This window comes from Engystomops pustulosus, chromosome 2 (genome assembly GCF_040894005.1).
Source record: "Engystomops pustulosus chromosome 2, aEngPut4.maternal, whole genome shotgun sequence".
Taxonomy (NCBI): Eukaryota; Metazoa; Chordata; class Amphibia; order Anura; family Leptodactylidae; genus Engystomops; species Engystomops pustulosus.
In genome coordinates, this window is record NC_092412.1 from 223,966,706 (window position 1) to 223,984,944 (window position 18,239).

Here is an 18,239-nt window from a genome sequence, read left to right on the forward strand (position 1 = left end):
GTTAAAAAACGCGTTCGTTTTTAAAAACGCATGCATTTTTTTAAACGCATCTGTTTTTGACAGTTTTTTCCAATTATCTCAATGAGGATAATTGGAAAATGGACAAAAAAGGGTCCAAAAAATGCATGCATTTTCAAACTAATGCGTTTTTTAACGGATGCAACAAAATAAATGAATTAAAAAAATCAATAAGATCAATCACTACTGTGAAAGTATCTGGTATAGTTCCAATGAAAGAATAAAGGTCATCCCAGAAAAAAATAGCATTTGTGAAGCTCTGTCTAAAAAAATATATTTCTCATAAACTGGAAACACAAAAACAATTGTTAAAACATTAGCCATATTTAATGTTGATGACACGGAACCATAACTGGTGTAAGTAAAAAAAACATGCTGTCATTATACACAGAAGCTGTTTCTCACGGATGTGTAAACGTGCCGTATGGTGGTACAATCCCACGGGCTGCACACGTTGTGAAACAGCTAAGTAAAAAATTCAGGACACTGGAACATTTACACTAGTTTACTGTTGCCAATATTAAAGATGGCGCCGGTGTAATGTCGCGGAGATGATGTCATCAGTGAGGAGACGGTCTATGTACAATATGGCGGCGCCCCTGAGTACCGGCGTGATACAGTGACGGGGCCCGGTGATAAGGATGTGGTGCGCGGTGCTGAGGTCGGTCAGGTCCTCACGTGTCCTGGCGGAGAGCAAGGCTGCAGGTCGGTGTCGGCGCACCGTGATGACCTCACTGACATCCCCTTATAATGGAAATGAAAAGCTTATAGTGACCTCTGGGACTTGTAGTTCTTTAAGGGTTTTAACATGATTAGTAAACTCACGTTTATTAGACTATACAGTATGTGCCTGACCTGCTGTGTGCTAAAACCAATACATGGTATCAGGTTGACATAACTGCTATGAGGCAGCATTCGATCATAATACACAATTTTTATGGGTAAAACAGAGTTGACAGGTGTCAAATTGACAAACTTCTGAAAATCATGTTGGTTGTGGTCAGGGTTCAGGCATGCAGCTATAAAATCTTGTCCAGAATCTGCAGTGAATCGCCATTTAATAAAAGCAACTTTATTACAGATTTTGGCAGGGATTTTACGACAGATTCTTTAGGAGATTGCATCTCTCTATAGGGGAGACGATAATGTGTCCAGATACTGACTCTAAACAGCGTGTTTGAATATAGACTTGAACCATGTGCAGATGTCCTTGTTTCTTCATAAGATGATGTATGAGGTTATAGTTCTTCTCTAGATGACACACATCTAGTGGATTCAAAGGATAGCATACAGTCAAATTAATTGGGATTGTACACACAGTTTTTGTCCTATTCCTATCTGGTTCTCTTCTACTGTCATCAGTGTGTGATTGGACTTCTTTACGTCTAGTTGTTGCATGAGCCTTGACCTTGAAGAGGGCTCACAGGCTGAGCCCTCTTCATACACCGGTGGGGTTGCTGTGATTGCCGCTCCAAACGTCATTGAGTCTTCGTCAGGCCCAAGGCTGTCTGGTTTCTGCAGTTTTGTTACAATGAGCCAGTGGCATTGTAATGAATACTGTGTAAAAATGCCAGATACTGCAATAATGGAAGATGGCACCCAGATGTCTGAACCGCTACTTCTACACCATTTTGCATCACATAAAAAATTTAATAAAAAGTGAAAAAAAATGTTGCACGGTCGTCAAAATGGTAGCAATGAAAATATCAGCTAATTTCACAAAAAATTAAACCTCCACGCAGTTCCGTACACCCAAGAATGAAGAAGTTGTTAGGATCAGAAGATGGCAAAATTTTTTTATTCCATACACATTCGTTTAATTTTTGAAAATGTATTAAAACAAGATAAGCTATAGAAATTTGGTATCACTGTGATCATACCGAACCATAGAATGAAGCAGAGGTGTCCCGCAACGTGTGTTGCTCGGATCGCAAACCGGAACTGAACTGACATGCTCAGCAATCCGAGCATCACGCGTTCCGAGTGTGATGCGGGTTCATTGCATCATACTTGCGAGTATGGAATGGGCCTTATTTGCAGCACATAGTGAAAGTTTTAAAAAATTGAGCCCACAAGAAAGTGTTTTTGTCAATTTCGCCACATTTGGAATTTTTTATCCAGTTTCCCAGTACGTGGCATGGAATAATAAATAACGTCACTATGAAGTAACATTAACATTTATTTAAGGAAGCAGGATTTTTTTTTTTAATAACGGACCATGGATCCATTGTTTGTGGCCTGTGCAATGTCCATGTTCGCCCTTCAGAGTTTTAATTGCCGGGGGTAAATTAAGGTGACTGTTTTGTTTTTTTTTTTTTTCTCACCTCCCAAGTGAGAAAAGACATTTGTCCTCACTATGAAATGGACAATATTCTCTTCTCCCTTGAAAACAGAAGGATCGGGCAAATGGAGAACCACCTGCCAAATCCATCTTTCCACTAAATCTTTCATCAGGGCAAAGATGAAATTGGCAGGTTCATATTCCAGAAATCAAATGTTTGGGTACCTTAGAGGGGTTGGCAACTTATACAAAACTTTAACCGGGTAAGTATAAGATCCAAATAGGGTCACCCATATTACCCTGGTAATATTTCTTGTTCGTGATGGGAGTGGACGTCACGTGGGCGGCAAGACTCTGGACTTCCTGTGACATCTGATTCTGGGGGATAGAGGGGGCCATGCAGTCATTACTGCATGCACACCCCCTCTGTTATAACCACTCCATATCAATGGTTGGAGGGGCGCGCCAAGGACATCTGCGCACCTTTCCAACCATTGATTTGGGAGTGGTTATGATAGAGGGACCCTGCAGACAGTAATGCAGACAACCCCCTCAATCCCTGGGAGACAAGCAAGACGTGGTGTCCCCGGAAGTCCTGATGCTTTGGGGTCACGGGACCTGCAGCTCCGAGTCACAGACAAGAAACTTTAACAGGGTAAGTATAGAATGGGTGTTCCTCGGGTTCTTAATAATTGTCCTGTTAAAGTTTTGGATAAGTGGTCATTTCTTTTAACCTTTTGTAGCAGTTGGTCATTTAATTTCTCAAATTTCTTCGTTTCTTTTATTGATCCAGGAACTGCTATTCTTCTAAGAAAAAGAGAGTACCAGAGGATCAGTAGATTGGCTGCGTGTCTGTATGGAAGAGACTCTGCTATTGGAAGTCTGTTGGGGGTGAACCAACATCTGACGACAAATGAATTCCTTACCCCACAAGCCCCAGGAGTCTCTTTTAATAAGGGTAAATATATTATGTGTGTGTGGCCACTTACTGGTATTCAGCACGTGTATTTCAATACACTCATAAAGTGAATTATAAAACTATTCTGGTTATAAGGAAACTTTTATTGTTTTCTGATCCACTGAAAGATTCGTGCAGAGACTAGTCAAGGTTAGTGTGAACGTACCCTCATTTGCTTCATGCTTTAGACAATGTCATTAGCAAAAGAATTTATCAAGTCGTGGCTCTGGCCTCTTGGTAGATTCTGATTATGATGTTAGGAAGATTACAGCTATAGTCTTCGCCAGTTTTCCAGGGGAGACTATAGTGAATATGGCAAACCAGGGGGTTCACCCCTGGCCCAACCTTCTCTCTGCCCCGTCACACCCAAAGTGGTATGCGGGGCAGAAATTGTTGGAAAGGGGGCTTTTTACATGCATTGTGTGGCATAAAACTGAGGAACCATGCATAGTAGATGCCCCCCCAATGAGTTAATGGGAATGTACCAAGTTTTATTATTGTGATTCTACCAATCACGAGAACCTGTGTCCTCTTCTCACCAATAGAATGATGCGGCAGGACGAGCATACAGCCTGTATAGGGGATAACGATAAAACCTTTCATCCTCCAATATCTGCCACTAGAGAAGTAATGGGATAGAACATACATGGAAGTACTTTGGGGAGAAACTGTTGCTCTTGTAATTGTTCCTCCCCCATTTATGGATTATGAGCCACACATCTATTTTAACTGGTAGATGTGCTGTGGATAATTTAACTTTTTTTACAGCACTGAAGATTTAACAAGACAACAGGAGAGCTTTTGCACATTTATAGGTTTGACAGGATCAGGGATAGCAGTGTACAAGATCACTTAGAGTAACTACACACATTATGGAATGACTGTGGTCTCTCCACAGCCATTCCACAAGCATCAGAAACCAGACTATAATTGACCGATTTCTGATGCGCTTTATAGGCGAATTTAATGCGGCAGGTTGTGCTCTGGGATCTGCAGACTTAAATCTGCATTGGGAAGCCATTTGTACTCTGTTTTTTTTCTGGACTGTGTGTGATTTATCTAAATACACTGCTACTGTATTAGGGTACAGATCTGGATCCCCGGTGAGCACAGGGTCGGAAGGAGAAGCAAATGAGAGGGGTTTGGGCTTCTTACCTCTCCTCCCTCCTTAGGCAGACAACTACCCATATGTTGCAGCTCTTCCTCCCAACACCACGTCTGAGGGCCATAGACTTCTATTGCGGCTTCTATAATCTGCTCGCAATTGGTGTGGCCAAATTACGGCCACAATTCTGGCCGTCTGAATGTACCTTTACTCTGCAGGTTTTCCAAACAAAAAGCCTGCATCCTCTACATGTATGGGCACCTGTAGGTTGCTTTCACACAATGCATTTGAATTTGGCAACGGGGATAAACGTGGCTAGCGAAAATCATAATCGTAAAATGGCATGTATGTCCCTGTATCCATACCGTATCAGTATAACATAAGGTGGGCCGGCAAATGATGGATGACTGACTATTGGCTGTCTGACAGAATGCACCTCCCACTGGTTCAGGATACTGCACATATACGTTCCCATAGACTTCTATAGGGCATAAGTAATGGAAACACATACGTAACATAGGACATGCTCTATATTTTTATACGGCTCGCTTATGGTATAGTATGGTATTGTGGGCAATACTGCCATGTAAATGGATGGCCGTATTGCCCATTGAAATGAATGGGGGTTGTATGCTACCTGTATATGCAGCTATTTACATACGTTCATGTGAATGCAGCCTTATTTGGATAATTTATTTTTTTTTTTGTATTTTCAGATGATCAAGACAGTATATTAAAGCACAGTCCTGATCAACCAGAAAACCCCAAAGTCCTAAAACTTGCTATTATAGGAGCACCTAATGCAGGGAAATCTACATTATCCAACCAGCTTCTGGGCAGAAAGGTGCAGATATTATCTTTCACATTCATTGTATTGAAGTAAATTTACCACTTAGTAAGGGGCTTTTTAACCCAGCATACCTTCAGACTAGGGTTGCACCAATACCAGAATTTTGAGTGTGATACAATACCCCAATGCTCAATACCAAAACGATACTTTCAAGAAAAGAAAAAAGTATTAACTGTTTAGGGTGCGGTCACATGGGGCATTTACCTTATGCTCAGCCCAATCACATGCAATCGGTAACAATCATCCAGCATTTAGCAAGGAGGGTGTTCGTGCAAGAAGATAACAGAGCGCAGAGCCATCTATGGGACTGCACATATGAGGAGCACCAGGGTATAATTTGCATAAACATATAATCAATTTTTTTGCAGAAAACAATTAGTTATAGTACAAGTCAAGATCAGTTTCTGCATCAGCATAACAAATGCTGTCTGAAGGTATGTTTGGTTAAAAAAAGCCCCATACTAAGTGGTAGATTTCCTTTAAAGAATTTTTTTGGATGACTTTTTTTCTATTGGTATTAAATACTGGTATTTGTATAGGTTTTTCCTGTATCCTGTAAAGTGCACACCACACGCTGCAAAGCACAAGGTATTCTCACAGAAGGAGACACGCAAATAGTAAGTACCATCCACTGCTGTATTGGAGTATCACGGAGTACATCAAAAGTATGTAAGGCCAGTGGGGCTTCAATTTCCTAAATTGTTGTATAATTGTAAGTGATGAGAAGTTTTTAATAGCTGGAGGGTTAAAGGAAATCTACCATTAAAATCCATCATGATAAACCAGGGACACTTGCTTATAGATCCAGGCACCGTGACACTGGTAATCTTCTTATATGTGTTATCCACCCTCTTTCCTTCTAAAATAATCTTTCATAATAAAGCTAATGATCCTGAATGGCTCTGGTGGGTGTTTCAGTGCTGTAGCTTCTTAGGCTGTTACAATGAGCAGAGTAGGTTTCCCCACCCCCATCATTTCCTGCTTCTGCTAAATGACTCAGACAGAGGGAGTGGGGAGGGGAAGACAGTGTAACAGCTTGTGAATTTTCAGCACTGGGGTGTTCCGACAACACCCCTCGAGCCCTTCAGTGTAATTAGCATAATGTTAAAAGTTGATTTTAGAAGGAAGGAGGCCATGGATAACAAACATAAGAAGTTTACCAACTAAGTAAGTGTCACTATTCACACAAAAACGTAAGGTCCTTACTGATTTACGGCTATGAAAAGTGAGGCGTGAGGTTCAACCTTGGTTTTGGTATGAGGGCCACATATTCTGGATGATAAGGGATTAGGTATATGTCGTCAATGTCTAATAGCCCAGTTTCAGGACATCCACCTATCCCCTTCTTCCCTGTTGATAATGGAAGAGACCATGCATACATATTCCACTATTTGAAGTGTATAGATGCATTTTACTAGTCTCATAATCCACCAGGAGATCGCTAGCTTCCTGCATGGTCACTTTTCCCAACTTTACTCCTTTCTAGGGAGCAGATTCAAATGATGACCACTTACTACACCATAGGTGTACCTACCAGATACAGTCAAGCATGTCAGTCACCGGATGGTTGGAAGCCAAACACAATTACATTGCAGGTCACTAGTGATTTTGCTTTGGCTTTAAGTGAAATTGCCTGCAATGCAGATATTGTTGGTATTGAATGAATCTTTATGATGAAGTATGTAGGTAATTACAGTATTAGAACGAAAGCAAACAAGATGCATCTGTCTCTGCCGCCTCTGGGAGACGGATATTTTTGCAGTGCATTCAGATTTATACTTGGAGCTAAAAGATTCTTTGTACCGTGTTGGCTAAATAATTAAAAATGAGAGGTTTTTTTACACCTTTTATTGCATGACCAAAAAGGTTGACGATTGCAATCTTTGGAGACTACTAGGTCTCCATCAGGCATGGTATAACACAACATAATAGGGCACATTTACTAAGGGTCCGCACGGCGCATTTCTGTCAGGTTTCCCGACTATTTCCGATTTGCGCTGCATTTAAAAGGGGTTTTTGGCGACTTTCATGCGACACAAATTGGGGCCGCCAGACAACCCGACTGATTCGGACTAAGCGCAGGATTTAAAATTCAAATTGTGTCGCAAGACCATGCACTCGCATACACCGGGAAGAAGAAGTTGAACTCCAGCGGACCTCAGCGGGGAAGTGAAACATGCAGGATATCGCAATCTTGGAGAATCGCGCCGGACTTCATCCTCGTCGGACAGTCCGGATCAGGGATCGCGACGGCACAGGGTAAGAAAATGTGCCCCAATGTTTTCATGCACACAGACACAGTAATAATATGGAGGATGAGACAAGTGTTACGAAAGTTATCACAGCCACGGACCAGATCTTAATCAGGGGACAAAAAAACATAACCGTAAAATCAAAGTGCTCCAATACTTAATACTACCGGTATTAGTAGTAAAAGTAGTATAAAAATGTGTTTTTATTCAGATGTTGTCTTATACCAGGCCTGAGTAGTCTTTTAAAGGACAGTATTGGGCTTATTTACACCTGTGTTAGTTTCAGTTACATTGAGGCTGTAATAGAAACCCCTAAGAATGAAATTGTTCCATTGACTTCCATATACGGAAGGTTGCCTTGCTGATACAATTCCATTACAATAGTGGGGGGGGGGGGGGGGAACAGCCATATTGTTTCTGCTATTTCATAACAGAAGAGGGAACGGAACCTGCCAAATGCATGTGTGAACTGAGCCTTGTAGAAGTGTCTTCCCAACGAGTGCTTTATGTCGTCTCTTGTGTTTAGATTCTTCTCGATACTCCTGGAATGGTCAATTCCGTCAGAGCTGAAAGGTAAGTCACCTGGTTTACTTGTTAATATAAATTAAGGCTATGTACCATCATCGAGAAGGCCGGTCAGGCTGGCATTTTATGGGGGGTGCAATTTAAAAAAAAAAAAGAATTTGTATTTTGTGTATTTTTCTGTTATATTTACAATAATATAATATTTTTTTGTATTTTTTTTGTGCATTGTTCCTCATATAACCATGCATTGCAGTGCAGTAAATGTGATGAAACCTCCTGCATCACGCTGGTATTATAGTTTACACTCGGCTTTTTCTAGAACACTAAGATGCTGCAGCATTTTATGCATTTTTTTTTTTTTTTAATACTGAGTCAAGCAATTTACATTACAATGACTGTTCTGCTTTGATTAGTTTAGTAGCATGTCCATAGGGATCTTCGAGGTATGTGTATTCCTTACCGTCATCCACTCGATTGTTGCAAGGAGCATGGTTTCTAACTCAGCCGGAGATCAATAACACATATTTACATGAATCAATGGGTTTTGTCAGCGCTAGCTTAAGGGCCTCACTTCACAGAGGCAATCGATGCAATGAGGGGATGTAGTTAATGCCACATTACTTGCGCTGTAAAGAACCAATAAACATAACAAATCACTGTATATAAAATCACAGATATTGGTTCCCAGGCCCGAGAAGTAAGACATTTTTAATGGGTTTCTTATTGGACAATTGGATTTAAAGGGATACTGGAGTTCCTTAATAGTAATAAAGTCTCTGTAAAAATATTCACGGGTATTGTTAAGCATTACTATAGATATTCCTTTAATAGTTAGCCATCATCATTGTCGGAGGGTAAAGGACAGTCAACTTATTAAAAGGGCTGTGGTGCACCATACATTCCATAGTGGCTGTGCCCTGTTACTGCAGCCTTCCTTTGAAAACCCTTTCAAATGGTAGAAACTGAGCTGTAGTTCCATTTAGGGTCACTACACAGTGAGTGGCGCTATGTCCGCTTCTGAAGCGCCACAACCCTACGTCCAATTGGTGAAGGTGTTGAAAAATGGAACTACACTGATCTGATGTTCACCTCTATTAAGGAGGGCTTTGGACATTTAAGTACTGGATAAACCCCTTTAAATGAGTTTTCCATGAATATGGAACAAGCTCAAAGAGCCGGAATGGGGTTAAAAAAAGGACCCATACTTCCCAGCTCCCATCTTGTTGCTTAGGTATTTCTGGTTTTCTGGAAGTTTCGGCGGATTGTGGGACGCACTTCATCCTCCTCAGACCATGGGATGTCACTTTCATTTTCCAGGGCACTTCACTTTCCCTGTTATATCTTGGTCAGAGGAGGCCACTCATTGGATGAAATGGGGCCTGTGACCCCCTGTAAATGGCCGGATGCAGGTCTGGAGTACCTGAGCGACGCAGGGGCTTGTCTTTTAGGGGTTTTTTTTTTTTTTCAATTGGGGATTTTCCATATTCATGAAAAGCCCCTTAAAGTATCAATTCCAAATTATTTTGGTTGTAAAATAGCAATGCAAGAAGCTGTTAGGGTAGAAACTATGTATTCGGTGTAGTGTGAACAGAATCTTATCTTGACTTAAGTGTTGATAGAAGAGTGGAAGAGTTGTCAGTCTGTAAATGGCAAAGGCTATTGCACTACTTTACAGCTTAATTAATGTCTCTCATTTTGTTTTTTTTATTTAGGCATAAACTAGACAAATCCTTTCAGACAGACCCCTGGGAGTCGGTGAAGGTGGCTGATGTAGGTAGGTTCTCTCATGTATGCATGTACGCATGTGCAGTGCACACGTCATCTCCCCTCTGGCCCTGCACAAACCCGGGGGGAGAAACTGCGCATGCCCAAGTTTTGAGACAAGACCAACGGAGGACGGGGAGGAGACCAAGAACAAGGAGGCAGCCAAGGGGGTGGATGAATGCTTCATTACTCTTCCCCGAAACCCCACCCCCCCTGACTGATTACTGTCCACAAATATAACTATATTTTTCAGTATAAAGGTAGCGTTGGACAATGATAAACACATCTGCAGAAACCATTAAAAAAGTGCTTGTAACGTAGATTTGCTGGATTATAAGCTGTTTTCCTGGTGACAGGTTCCCTTCAAGTCCCTGTAATGTAAGGATACATCAGGAAGATTCCTGACATGTCCTTACAAAAGAGTTCCAAGACAAATCTCACTGTATTCTAATACAATGGGATACACCATCCTGTTCCTCCCCCTGAAAGCGGGAGGTGGAGTGAACATCGGCAGCAGCCAGTGATCTTCACATTATTTCCTGAGCGTGCACTCAGTGGAGGCCGGGGGGGATGCAATACTGTTGCATCCATCTCCCATAGGCTATTACGGCTTCCGCTGAGCATATACAGTACATCAGTCAGCAGGAGAAAGCAGGATAGAAGGATGTGGCTAGCTGCATCTTTCATCTTGTGTTTCCTGCAGTATGAGACGTACACTGTACAGATGGCAGTAAAAAGGATGCCCCTATGTGCCAATATATGTGTACCGATACACTCAGCTATAACGTGGTGTGAATGTAGCTTTATTTTGTGCACAAAATATCAAGGGTTTCATACTTCTCTTTAAATAATTTGAGGAATGTATTACAGAGGTGTCACTTTTCTGCAGATTCATTCCTCATCTTCTCCATCACACTACCTTGTGCTCCTTCTCTGCTTCTATCTCTTCTTCTACTACATAATATAACAAACCTAAATTCAGTAAGTGAATGTTATAAATTTGTTCTCCTGTGCAGTGTTGGTTCTGGTGGATATATCGGATAAGTGGATGAGGAAATCTCTGCACTCCGAGGTGCTCCGGTGTCTATCCAAGAACTCCCACGTCACCAGCATACTTGTGCTCAACAAAGTAAGTCCACTGTCCATATGTCCATATGTACTTTACTTTTCTCCCTAGTGTCTCTGTATTAGTGCTGTGTAGATAGTTTCCTACTTCCATTTATAAATTGTAATATATTATCATTATGCAGTAAGGAAGGAATTAGGTTCATTGGACTATCCATCCTGCTATATGCATTCTCATTGTAACTGAGCTAATGGGGTAAGGGATGATCAATCCTAAGTGAAGCTCTCATCACTTTTCACTTGTATTGACCTATTTCCTAACAAAGCTCATGTATATGCGGGTGCTCGTAGTATAATTGCTCTGCTTATCCTGCAATATCTGTGCTAGGATTGAAAGCTGGATGTTAAGTGAAATACTGCATGGTCATACATAATGATATCCCATTATGTATTATTGCTCATTTTTGCTTTTTCCAGCGATGTTTGGAAACCTTACATTTTACAAATCTGAAACCAGAATAAAGCTGAGCTCACACGTTACTTTTTCATTTCCATTTTAAAACTCAATATATATGCGATGGGGAGGTGCTTGGCCCAAACGTGTTTCCACTGAAAGGAGCACCAGGTCTTTGGTATTATTTACATTATTTCACTGGAGGCGCATTTATGAATGAGCCCCTCCCCATTGTGTTTGAATTGTTTTCTGAAACGCGACATGTGAACACCGCTGGAGGCTGGATTTGTGTGTGACGTTTCTGCTGGCTTTTAAAACCAGGAAAATCGCATAAAAAGAATGGGGCAGATTTACTTACCCGGTCCGTTCGCGATCCAGCGGCGCATTCTCAGCACTGGATTCAGGTCCGGCCGGGATTCATCAAGGTAGTTCCTCCACCGTCCACCAGGTGGCGCTGCTGTACTGAAAAGCATCCGAATGCCCTGAAATTCACCGAGCCGGACCAAGTGAAGGTAAGCGCGTCCCAAGCGACACTTTTATTGTTTTACATGCGGCGGTTTTTCCAAATCCGTGGGGTTTTCGTTCGGCCACGCCCCCCGATTTCCGTCGCGTGTATGCCGGCGCCGATGCCCACAATCCGATCGCGTGCGTCAAAATCCCGGGGCAATACAGGGAAAATCGGCGCAAAACGGAAATATTCGGATAACACGTCAGGGAAACGCGAATCAAGCCCTTAGTAAATGACCCCCAATGTGTTTTCACCAAAACCCATTTTTCCGAATGCGTTTCAAAACATATCAGAAATGCCACGTGTTAATGCAACCTAAAGCATTCACACGACATTGGATCAGAAAAAAACAATAATTCAGCACCCTACAAGCTTTGGCTATTTTGTACCTTTTATTCACATATCAATGTGATCTGCCACAAGACTGTCTTGTACTAAGGATACAGAAAATAGAGAGGCGGCTGCACATCTGCGGGAATTGGGTACATTCTGTTGTGACTGAGCAAACCACAAACTTCACTCTTTCCATTGAAGGAAATGACATTTCTGCAATTTTATTTTATGCAGGAATTAAAATCGAATTCGAAATCTGTATTTGTGGATGGCCATGGATTAGTCGCTGGCAAATAAGCATCAGATGGAGTGTAGCGATTATGCTGCATGTGGCCCCGATGCAGTGTAGCAATGGTGATATAGATTTCAACCCTACTGTACCAGAAACTGATAGAACTAGGAAATGTCTTTTTAAAAATCTTTGAAAGGATAAGACAATCCCAGTATTTATATTTCTTTGGAAAGATGAGAAATAATACAAATATATACAGTATATAATAAATATATTTGTTTTGTTTTTTTAAGGTTGATCTTATGAAGCAAAAAAACACTTTACTAGAAGTCACTGAAAAACTGACGGAAGGGCTTGTGAAAGGGAGGAGGGCAGTAATAAAACCTGGTAAAAAAACATCTCTCAAAAGTGTTCATCCAGATCCACATAAAGGAAAAGAAGAGAATGCCCCATCACCGAGGAGAGGAGAGACTGGAGAACAGTGTGACGGACACACAAGGGACCAGGACCTAAAGGACAGGACTGGGTGGCCACATTTTCAGGAGGTCTTCATGCTTTCAGCAGTAGACGGAGATGAAGTGGAGACCCTAAAGGTAAATCTTGGTATTATTTGTCTTTGGATTAAAAGTGGTTGTCACACTATTAACTCCTTAGCGCTGATGCCAGTTCAGCTTTACACCGGAGCTGAACCAGCATAGGGAATCGCGGTGTGATCCCCAAGTAACACCCGCGGCCGGAGTGAGTAATAACGCTTTAATGCGGTCAGCTAATGTCGCTGAGTGCAGTGATTGTCAATTTCCAATACTCTCATAAAATTGAAAGGAACGTCATCTGTTGCTCCACTCCAAGTGAGAAAGGACCACTAGTTTTCTGGATTGTTGGGCTTTCCACCCTGTAGAATGCAGATGACTAGATAACCTGGTACAACCTTTTAAATGAATTCCCTGGTAATCCTCCTGCAGTTATGATGGTTCTGTTGATCCTCCTTGCTTCATTTGAGGAGAGTTCAGCACTACACCACTCATAGGCCTCAGCATTGATGTGATATTTGTGTGGAGGTCACCACTGAGCCGAAGGGGTGATCATCCCTTGGATGACATAATATGGTAAGATTATTACTACTATGTTGCCTAGTCTCATGGCGCCCCCTAGTGTCCTATTTTTTTTTTAGAACAAGCACCTAGTGTGTCATGTGCTGAGATATACTGATTATTGACTATTTGCCATGTGTACAAGTGGTGGAACTGATCACCAGCAATTATGAGGTGCATTTTCCAAGAGTGGGTGCCATAAAAGTGTGCAAAAAACATATGAGTTTCAAAAGCTTATTATTTCTTTGACCAAAACTGAGAAAACATATTAGCATGTCTATATGAGGTGCATGGCATAAAGCTATTTTTTCTTTCCTTCTAGAAATACCTGATGACACTTGCCAAACCTGGAGATTGGGAATATCATAGCGAGGTAGTGACCACTCAGTCACCACAGGAAATTTGCAACAATATTATCAGGGAGAAGCTTTTGGAATATCTGCCCCAGGAGATTCCCTACACTGTCACACAGGTAAAACACGTATTGGGGCACATTTGTTTTGGGTGCAGTTTTTATTTTTGTCACACTGAATCCTTTATGATCTGTACACATCTTTACGATGCGTGCACATCTGTATACATACACTTTTTAATGTCTAAAATACTTTGAGCCTCATTTATCAAGAGTTTTTGGACAATTTTGTGATTGATACCATGAAAGGAGCGAGGTCTTGGTAAATTGGGATACGACAAAATAAAGAATTTTAGGCAAACTTATAGCAGTTATACAGAATATACAGTCTTGTACTGCGCTAGATTTATCATTTTGCCTCAGACACTGATAAATCTGGGGAAGTTTAAGGGTGCGTTTTTAAACACATCCAGAACGGAGGGGCCTATGCTGGATGTGTTTAAAAATACATGCACCTAATACGATAATATGTAATCGCCAAAGAAATTTGTCTGGCATTCAAACATTCCAGTTAACTTACATTTAGAAATGGGAGTCAGAAGATTAGACACTAGGGGGGAGATGTATCCTATATTATAGTGGCCATGCCCCCCTTTGTCGCTGGGGACATATCAAGAGGCTTAGGCTTGTATCGGGATGTATCCAGCAGGCGGCACAGCTGCGGGTCTGACCTGACGTAGTTTTGAGTAAAAGCCTGTGAACAAAGTTTGCTTGTTTTTCAAAAGAACACAAGAACACCCTGTGGTCGCACCCTCCGCTGCGCCTCTCTACACCCCCTCCATGCCGAGGTGGCGTGGAGGTGGCATATTCACGGTTTTAATCGCAAATTCTTGCACTGTGCAAGAACTTGCGATTATTTTACTACAGGCGGTCCCCTACTTAAGAACACTCGACTTACATATGACCCCTAGTTCCAAAGGACCTCTGGATATTGGTAATTTATGGTACTTTAGTCCTAGGCTACAATGATCAGCTGTAACAGTTATCAGAGGTGTCTGTAATGAAGCTTTAGTGTTACTCCTGATTCTTATGACAACCCAACATTTTTAAAATCCAATTGTCACAGAGACCAAAAAAGTTCTGGCTGGGATTACAATGATAAAATATACAGTTCCGACTTGCATACAAACTCAACTTAAGAACAAACCTACAGACCCTATCTTGTATGTAACCCGGGGACTGCCTGTACTTCTACGCCAGGAAACTGGGGTAGAAGCAGCAATAAATTTCCTGTAGGTCTCTGTGTGTGTAATTTCCCACATTTCGAATCCATAGCAAGAATAATACATCTAGCATTAGTACTTGTATAATGTACATTTTATATACATTTTGTAATTGCTAAATTGGTGGGGAGATATGAGATTGTGACTCCTCAAACGTTCTGATTACAGGTGACAGAATTTTGGGAGGAAGGTTCTGGTGGGCAACTGGTTGTTAAGCAGACGTTGTACGTGGCCAAAGAAAACCATGTGGTGAGTATCTGAGCAGACTGGCAAATCTGAGGGAGCTATGGACCAGACGTGGTCCCTCTCATATATTATGGAATACTGACCACTTCTATTTGATCCCGCACATGAATACATTGTTACTTTTGCTTTTACATAGAAACTTATCATTGGCCCAGGCGGTGAGCTGATCAGCAGGATTGCTAAGGAAGCTGGGCGCGATCTCATGAATGCTTTCCTGTGCGATGTACAGCTAAGACTTGCTGTGAAGTCTCGGAAGACATAGTGGCCACGTGTCCAAGGATAAACTTAGTGTGAACCCCCAATAGTGCTGTGTAATGGTCCACATAATAATGTTATATGGGACATGCTGAATAGATGACCAAACAGATTTGTACACATTTACATGTGCAGAGTGATAATCTAGCAAGTGGATGTGGGGCTAATTTGAGAATGCCGTATGCAAATACTATTCATGTAGTTACTGTCTAATATGTGGTATTGCTTCAGTAGACAGCACTGTGTATGACAACACTAGGGACCTGACCAGGGACAACATCTGCCTGAAGTTTGTATATACACACACGTACACACACGTACACACACGTACACGTACACACACGAACACACACACGAACACACACACGAACACACACACGTACACACGAACACGTACACGTACACACACACACACACACGTACACGTACACACACCCCTCTCCTCGTGGTGCTGTATACATGAAGAGGCTTAGGCCACTTGATGTATTAGGCGGGCCGCACGGCCAGCGAGTAAAACTGCGCCAGGTTGGACCTAGCGTAGTTTTGCATAAAAAGCAGCAAACGAAAGTTCATTGGATTTGTAAAAGATTGCAGGCACATGGAGTGGAGGCGGCATATTTGTGATTTTAATCGCAAATTTTACACTGCGCAAGAATTTGCGATTATTCCACTGCTTCTAAACCAGAAATAGTGATGAATCCCCCTCCTCATGGCTATGTGGGTTTTGGAGATGGAGCTTGAGATTGTGAGCCCCTGGGGACAGTGAGTAAGGAGAACTTGTGAGTAATAATAATAGATACATGGGCTGTTCTGTTAATCTACTGAAGATCTTACATGGGATTATAGGGGAAGTGTCTGAGGTAAAACTGTTCTAGTTGTCCATGGCAACCAATCAGAGCTTTGCTTTAATTTTATAAACAGCTGTGGGAAAATGAAAACTGAGCTCTGATTGGTTGCCATGGGCAACTATAATAGTTCTGCTCTGACACTTCTGCTAAATTTCCCCTTATTGTTCCACAAAAAATGTAAATTTTTTTTTTTTTTTTTTTTGACCCAATAAAAAATTGTGTGTAGGTCTAAGATGCAATACCAGACACAGCCCATGAGAGTAGTGGTGCCGTTTTGGTACAAAATAGATCTGTTATTCCTAATGTCATATATCTATGTAATATTGATTCTTTCAAATCCACAATGAAGAAAATTCACTTGTCACTAGATGTCACCATGTTACTGTATTATGAGAACTCATTCCCTGAATCCTTCCAATAGTACGGAAAATGCATCTTTATATCTATGTCTCCTACCAAAGGACAGTCTCTTATATATTTATATAATAAAAGAATGATTTTTATCATCCTACATCCTGCTGTATTTGTGTACTTTACATTTGCAACTGGTTTATATGATTTCTTGACTTCCTAGAGACCCCATAGGTGATACAGGACCTATTATAGAACATCCGTATCTGATTCCTGGATAACCACATTGAACATTGTAGCTGAGCTGAGTATGTAAATGTCAGTGTACCAATGAATTATAGGGGCTTTCCAATACTTGGATGTTTTATAAGAATGTTGCTGGCCAATACAATTATCAGGAAATGGAGGTTTTACTACAGGCACACTCACATGCTCTGCAGCGCCTTTAGCGTTTACAAGGCATAGCTCTGTATATTTTATAGTGGAAGGAATCAGTATTAAAACTTATTGCTACCCAGACCTTTTGTACTGAACTGTAGTGCAAGACATGGCCACTCCAAAGGGAATGGCGCTCTTCCTGGTAAACGTTGAACTAAACACATCAGTTGATCAGTGGGGTGTTGGGAATCATATCACCAATGGATAAATATTAGTACATATACATACACACGCACACACACTCGCTCATCCTCGTTGTGCTGGAAACATCAAGAGGCTTAGGCCACTTGATGTATTATGCGGGTGGCGCGGTCAGCGAGCAAAACTACGCCAGGTTGGACCTAGCATAGTTTTGCATAAAAAGCAGCAAACGAAAGTTCATTGGATTTGTAAAAGAATGCCGGCACATGCTGTGGAGGTGGCGTTTTTGCGATTTTAATCGCAAAAAAAAAAGTTCTGGTGAAGGAGTTAAATATAAAAAGATACAGGTTTACACAAAAATTGGCCTAAGAGGTTAAATATATTTTGTGTTTGTTCCGTTATAATATTTTGTGTGTTGTAGCTAAAGTTCTGCTTTCGTGTATTTATCCATGTCGGCTTCATGCACCCGGCCCTGTGCTCACCTAGGTGTAGCACATGGCTGGGTGCAGGAGGGAGGAGAGGTGAGCGCTCCTCACCCCTCCGCTCTCCATAGGATCCCAGGTGGCCGCCCCCGTAATCTGGCAAAAAATATAGGACATGGACCATACTCTGCGTGGGGGGCTGCCGCCCGGCAGGTCGCGGTACAGTGAGGCACCGTGTGCTCACCGCACCAAGACCGGGCGCCATAGACCTCTATGGGGGGTGTGATCTTGCCACAAATTCTTTGCCTTATCACAGACCCCCATACGTTGGTGTGCATGGGCCTAATAAATAGAACAGAATGTACAACTTTGTAGTATCTTCCTTGTCCTTGTGTAGCTTTGAGTCTTCATCTAATAGAATAAACACATGACAGGTAAGTACATAGGGAACAACTTTTATTGACTTT

At 41.7% G+C, this 18,239-nt stretch overlaps 1 protein-coding gene across 1 annotated transcript; it reads left to right on the plus strand.

Annotated features, from left to right (window-relative positions):
• Nucleotides 1–561: 561 nt before the first annotated feature.
• Nucleotides 562–16,906, plus strand: ERAL1 (Era like 12S mitochondrial rRNA chaperone 1). Its single transcript, XM_072138279.1, has 11 exons — nucleotides 562–723; nucleotides 3,093–3,257; nucleotides 5,079–5,206; nucleotides 5,752–5,829; nucleotides 7,991–8,037; nucleotides 9,702–9,763; nucleotides 10,770–10,882; nucleotides 12,639–12,938; nucleotides 13,759–13,908; nucleotides 15,240–15,320; nucleotides 15,454–16,906. The coding sequence occupies exons 1-11, from the start codon at nucleotides 660–662 to the stop codon at nucleotides 15,577–15,579; spliced, it is 1,314 nt and encodes a 437-aa protein (XP_071994380.1). The 5' UTR covers nucleotides 562–659; the 3' UTR covers nucleotides 15,580–16,906.
• Nucleotides 16,907–18,239: the final 1,333 nt, after the last annotated feature.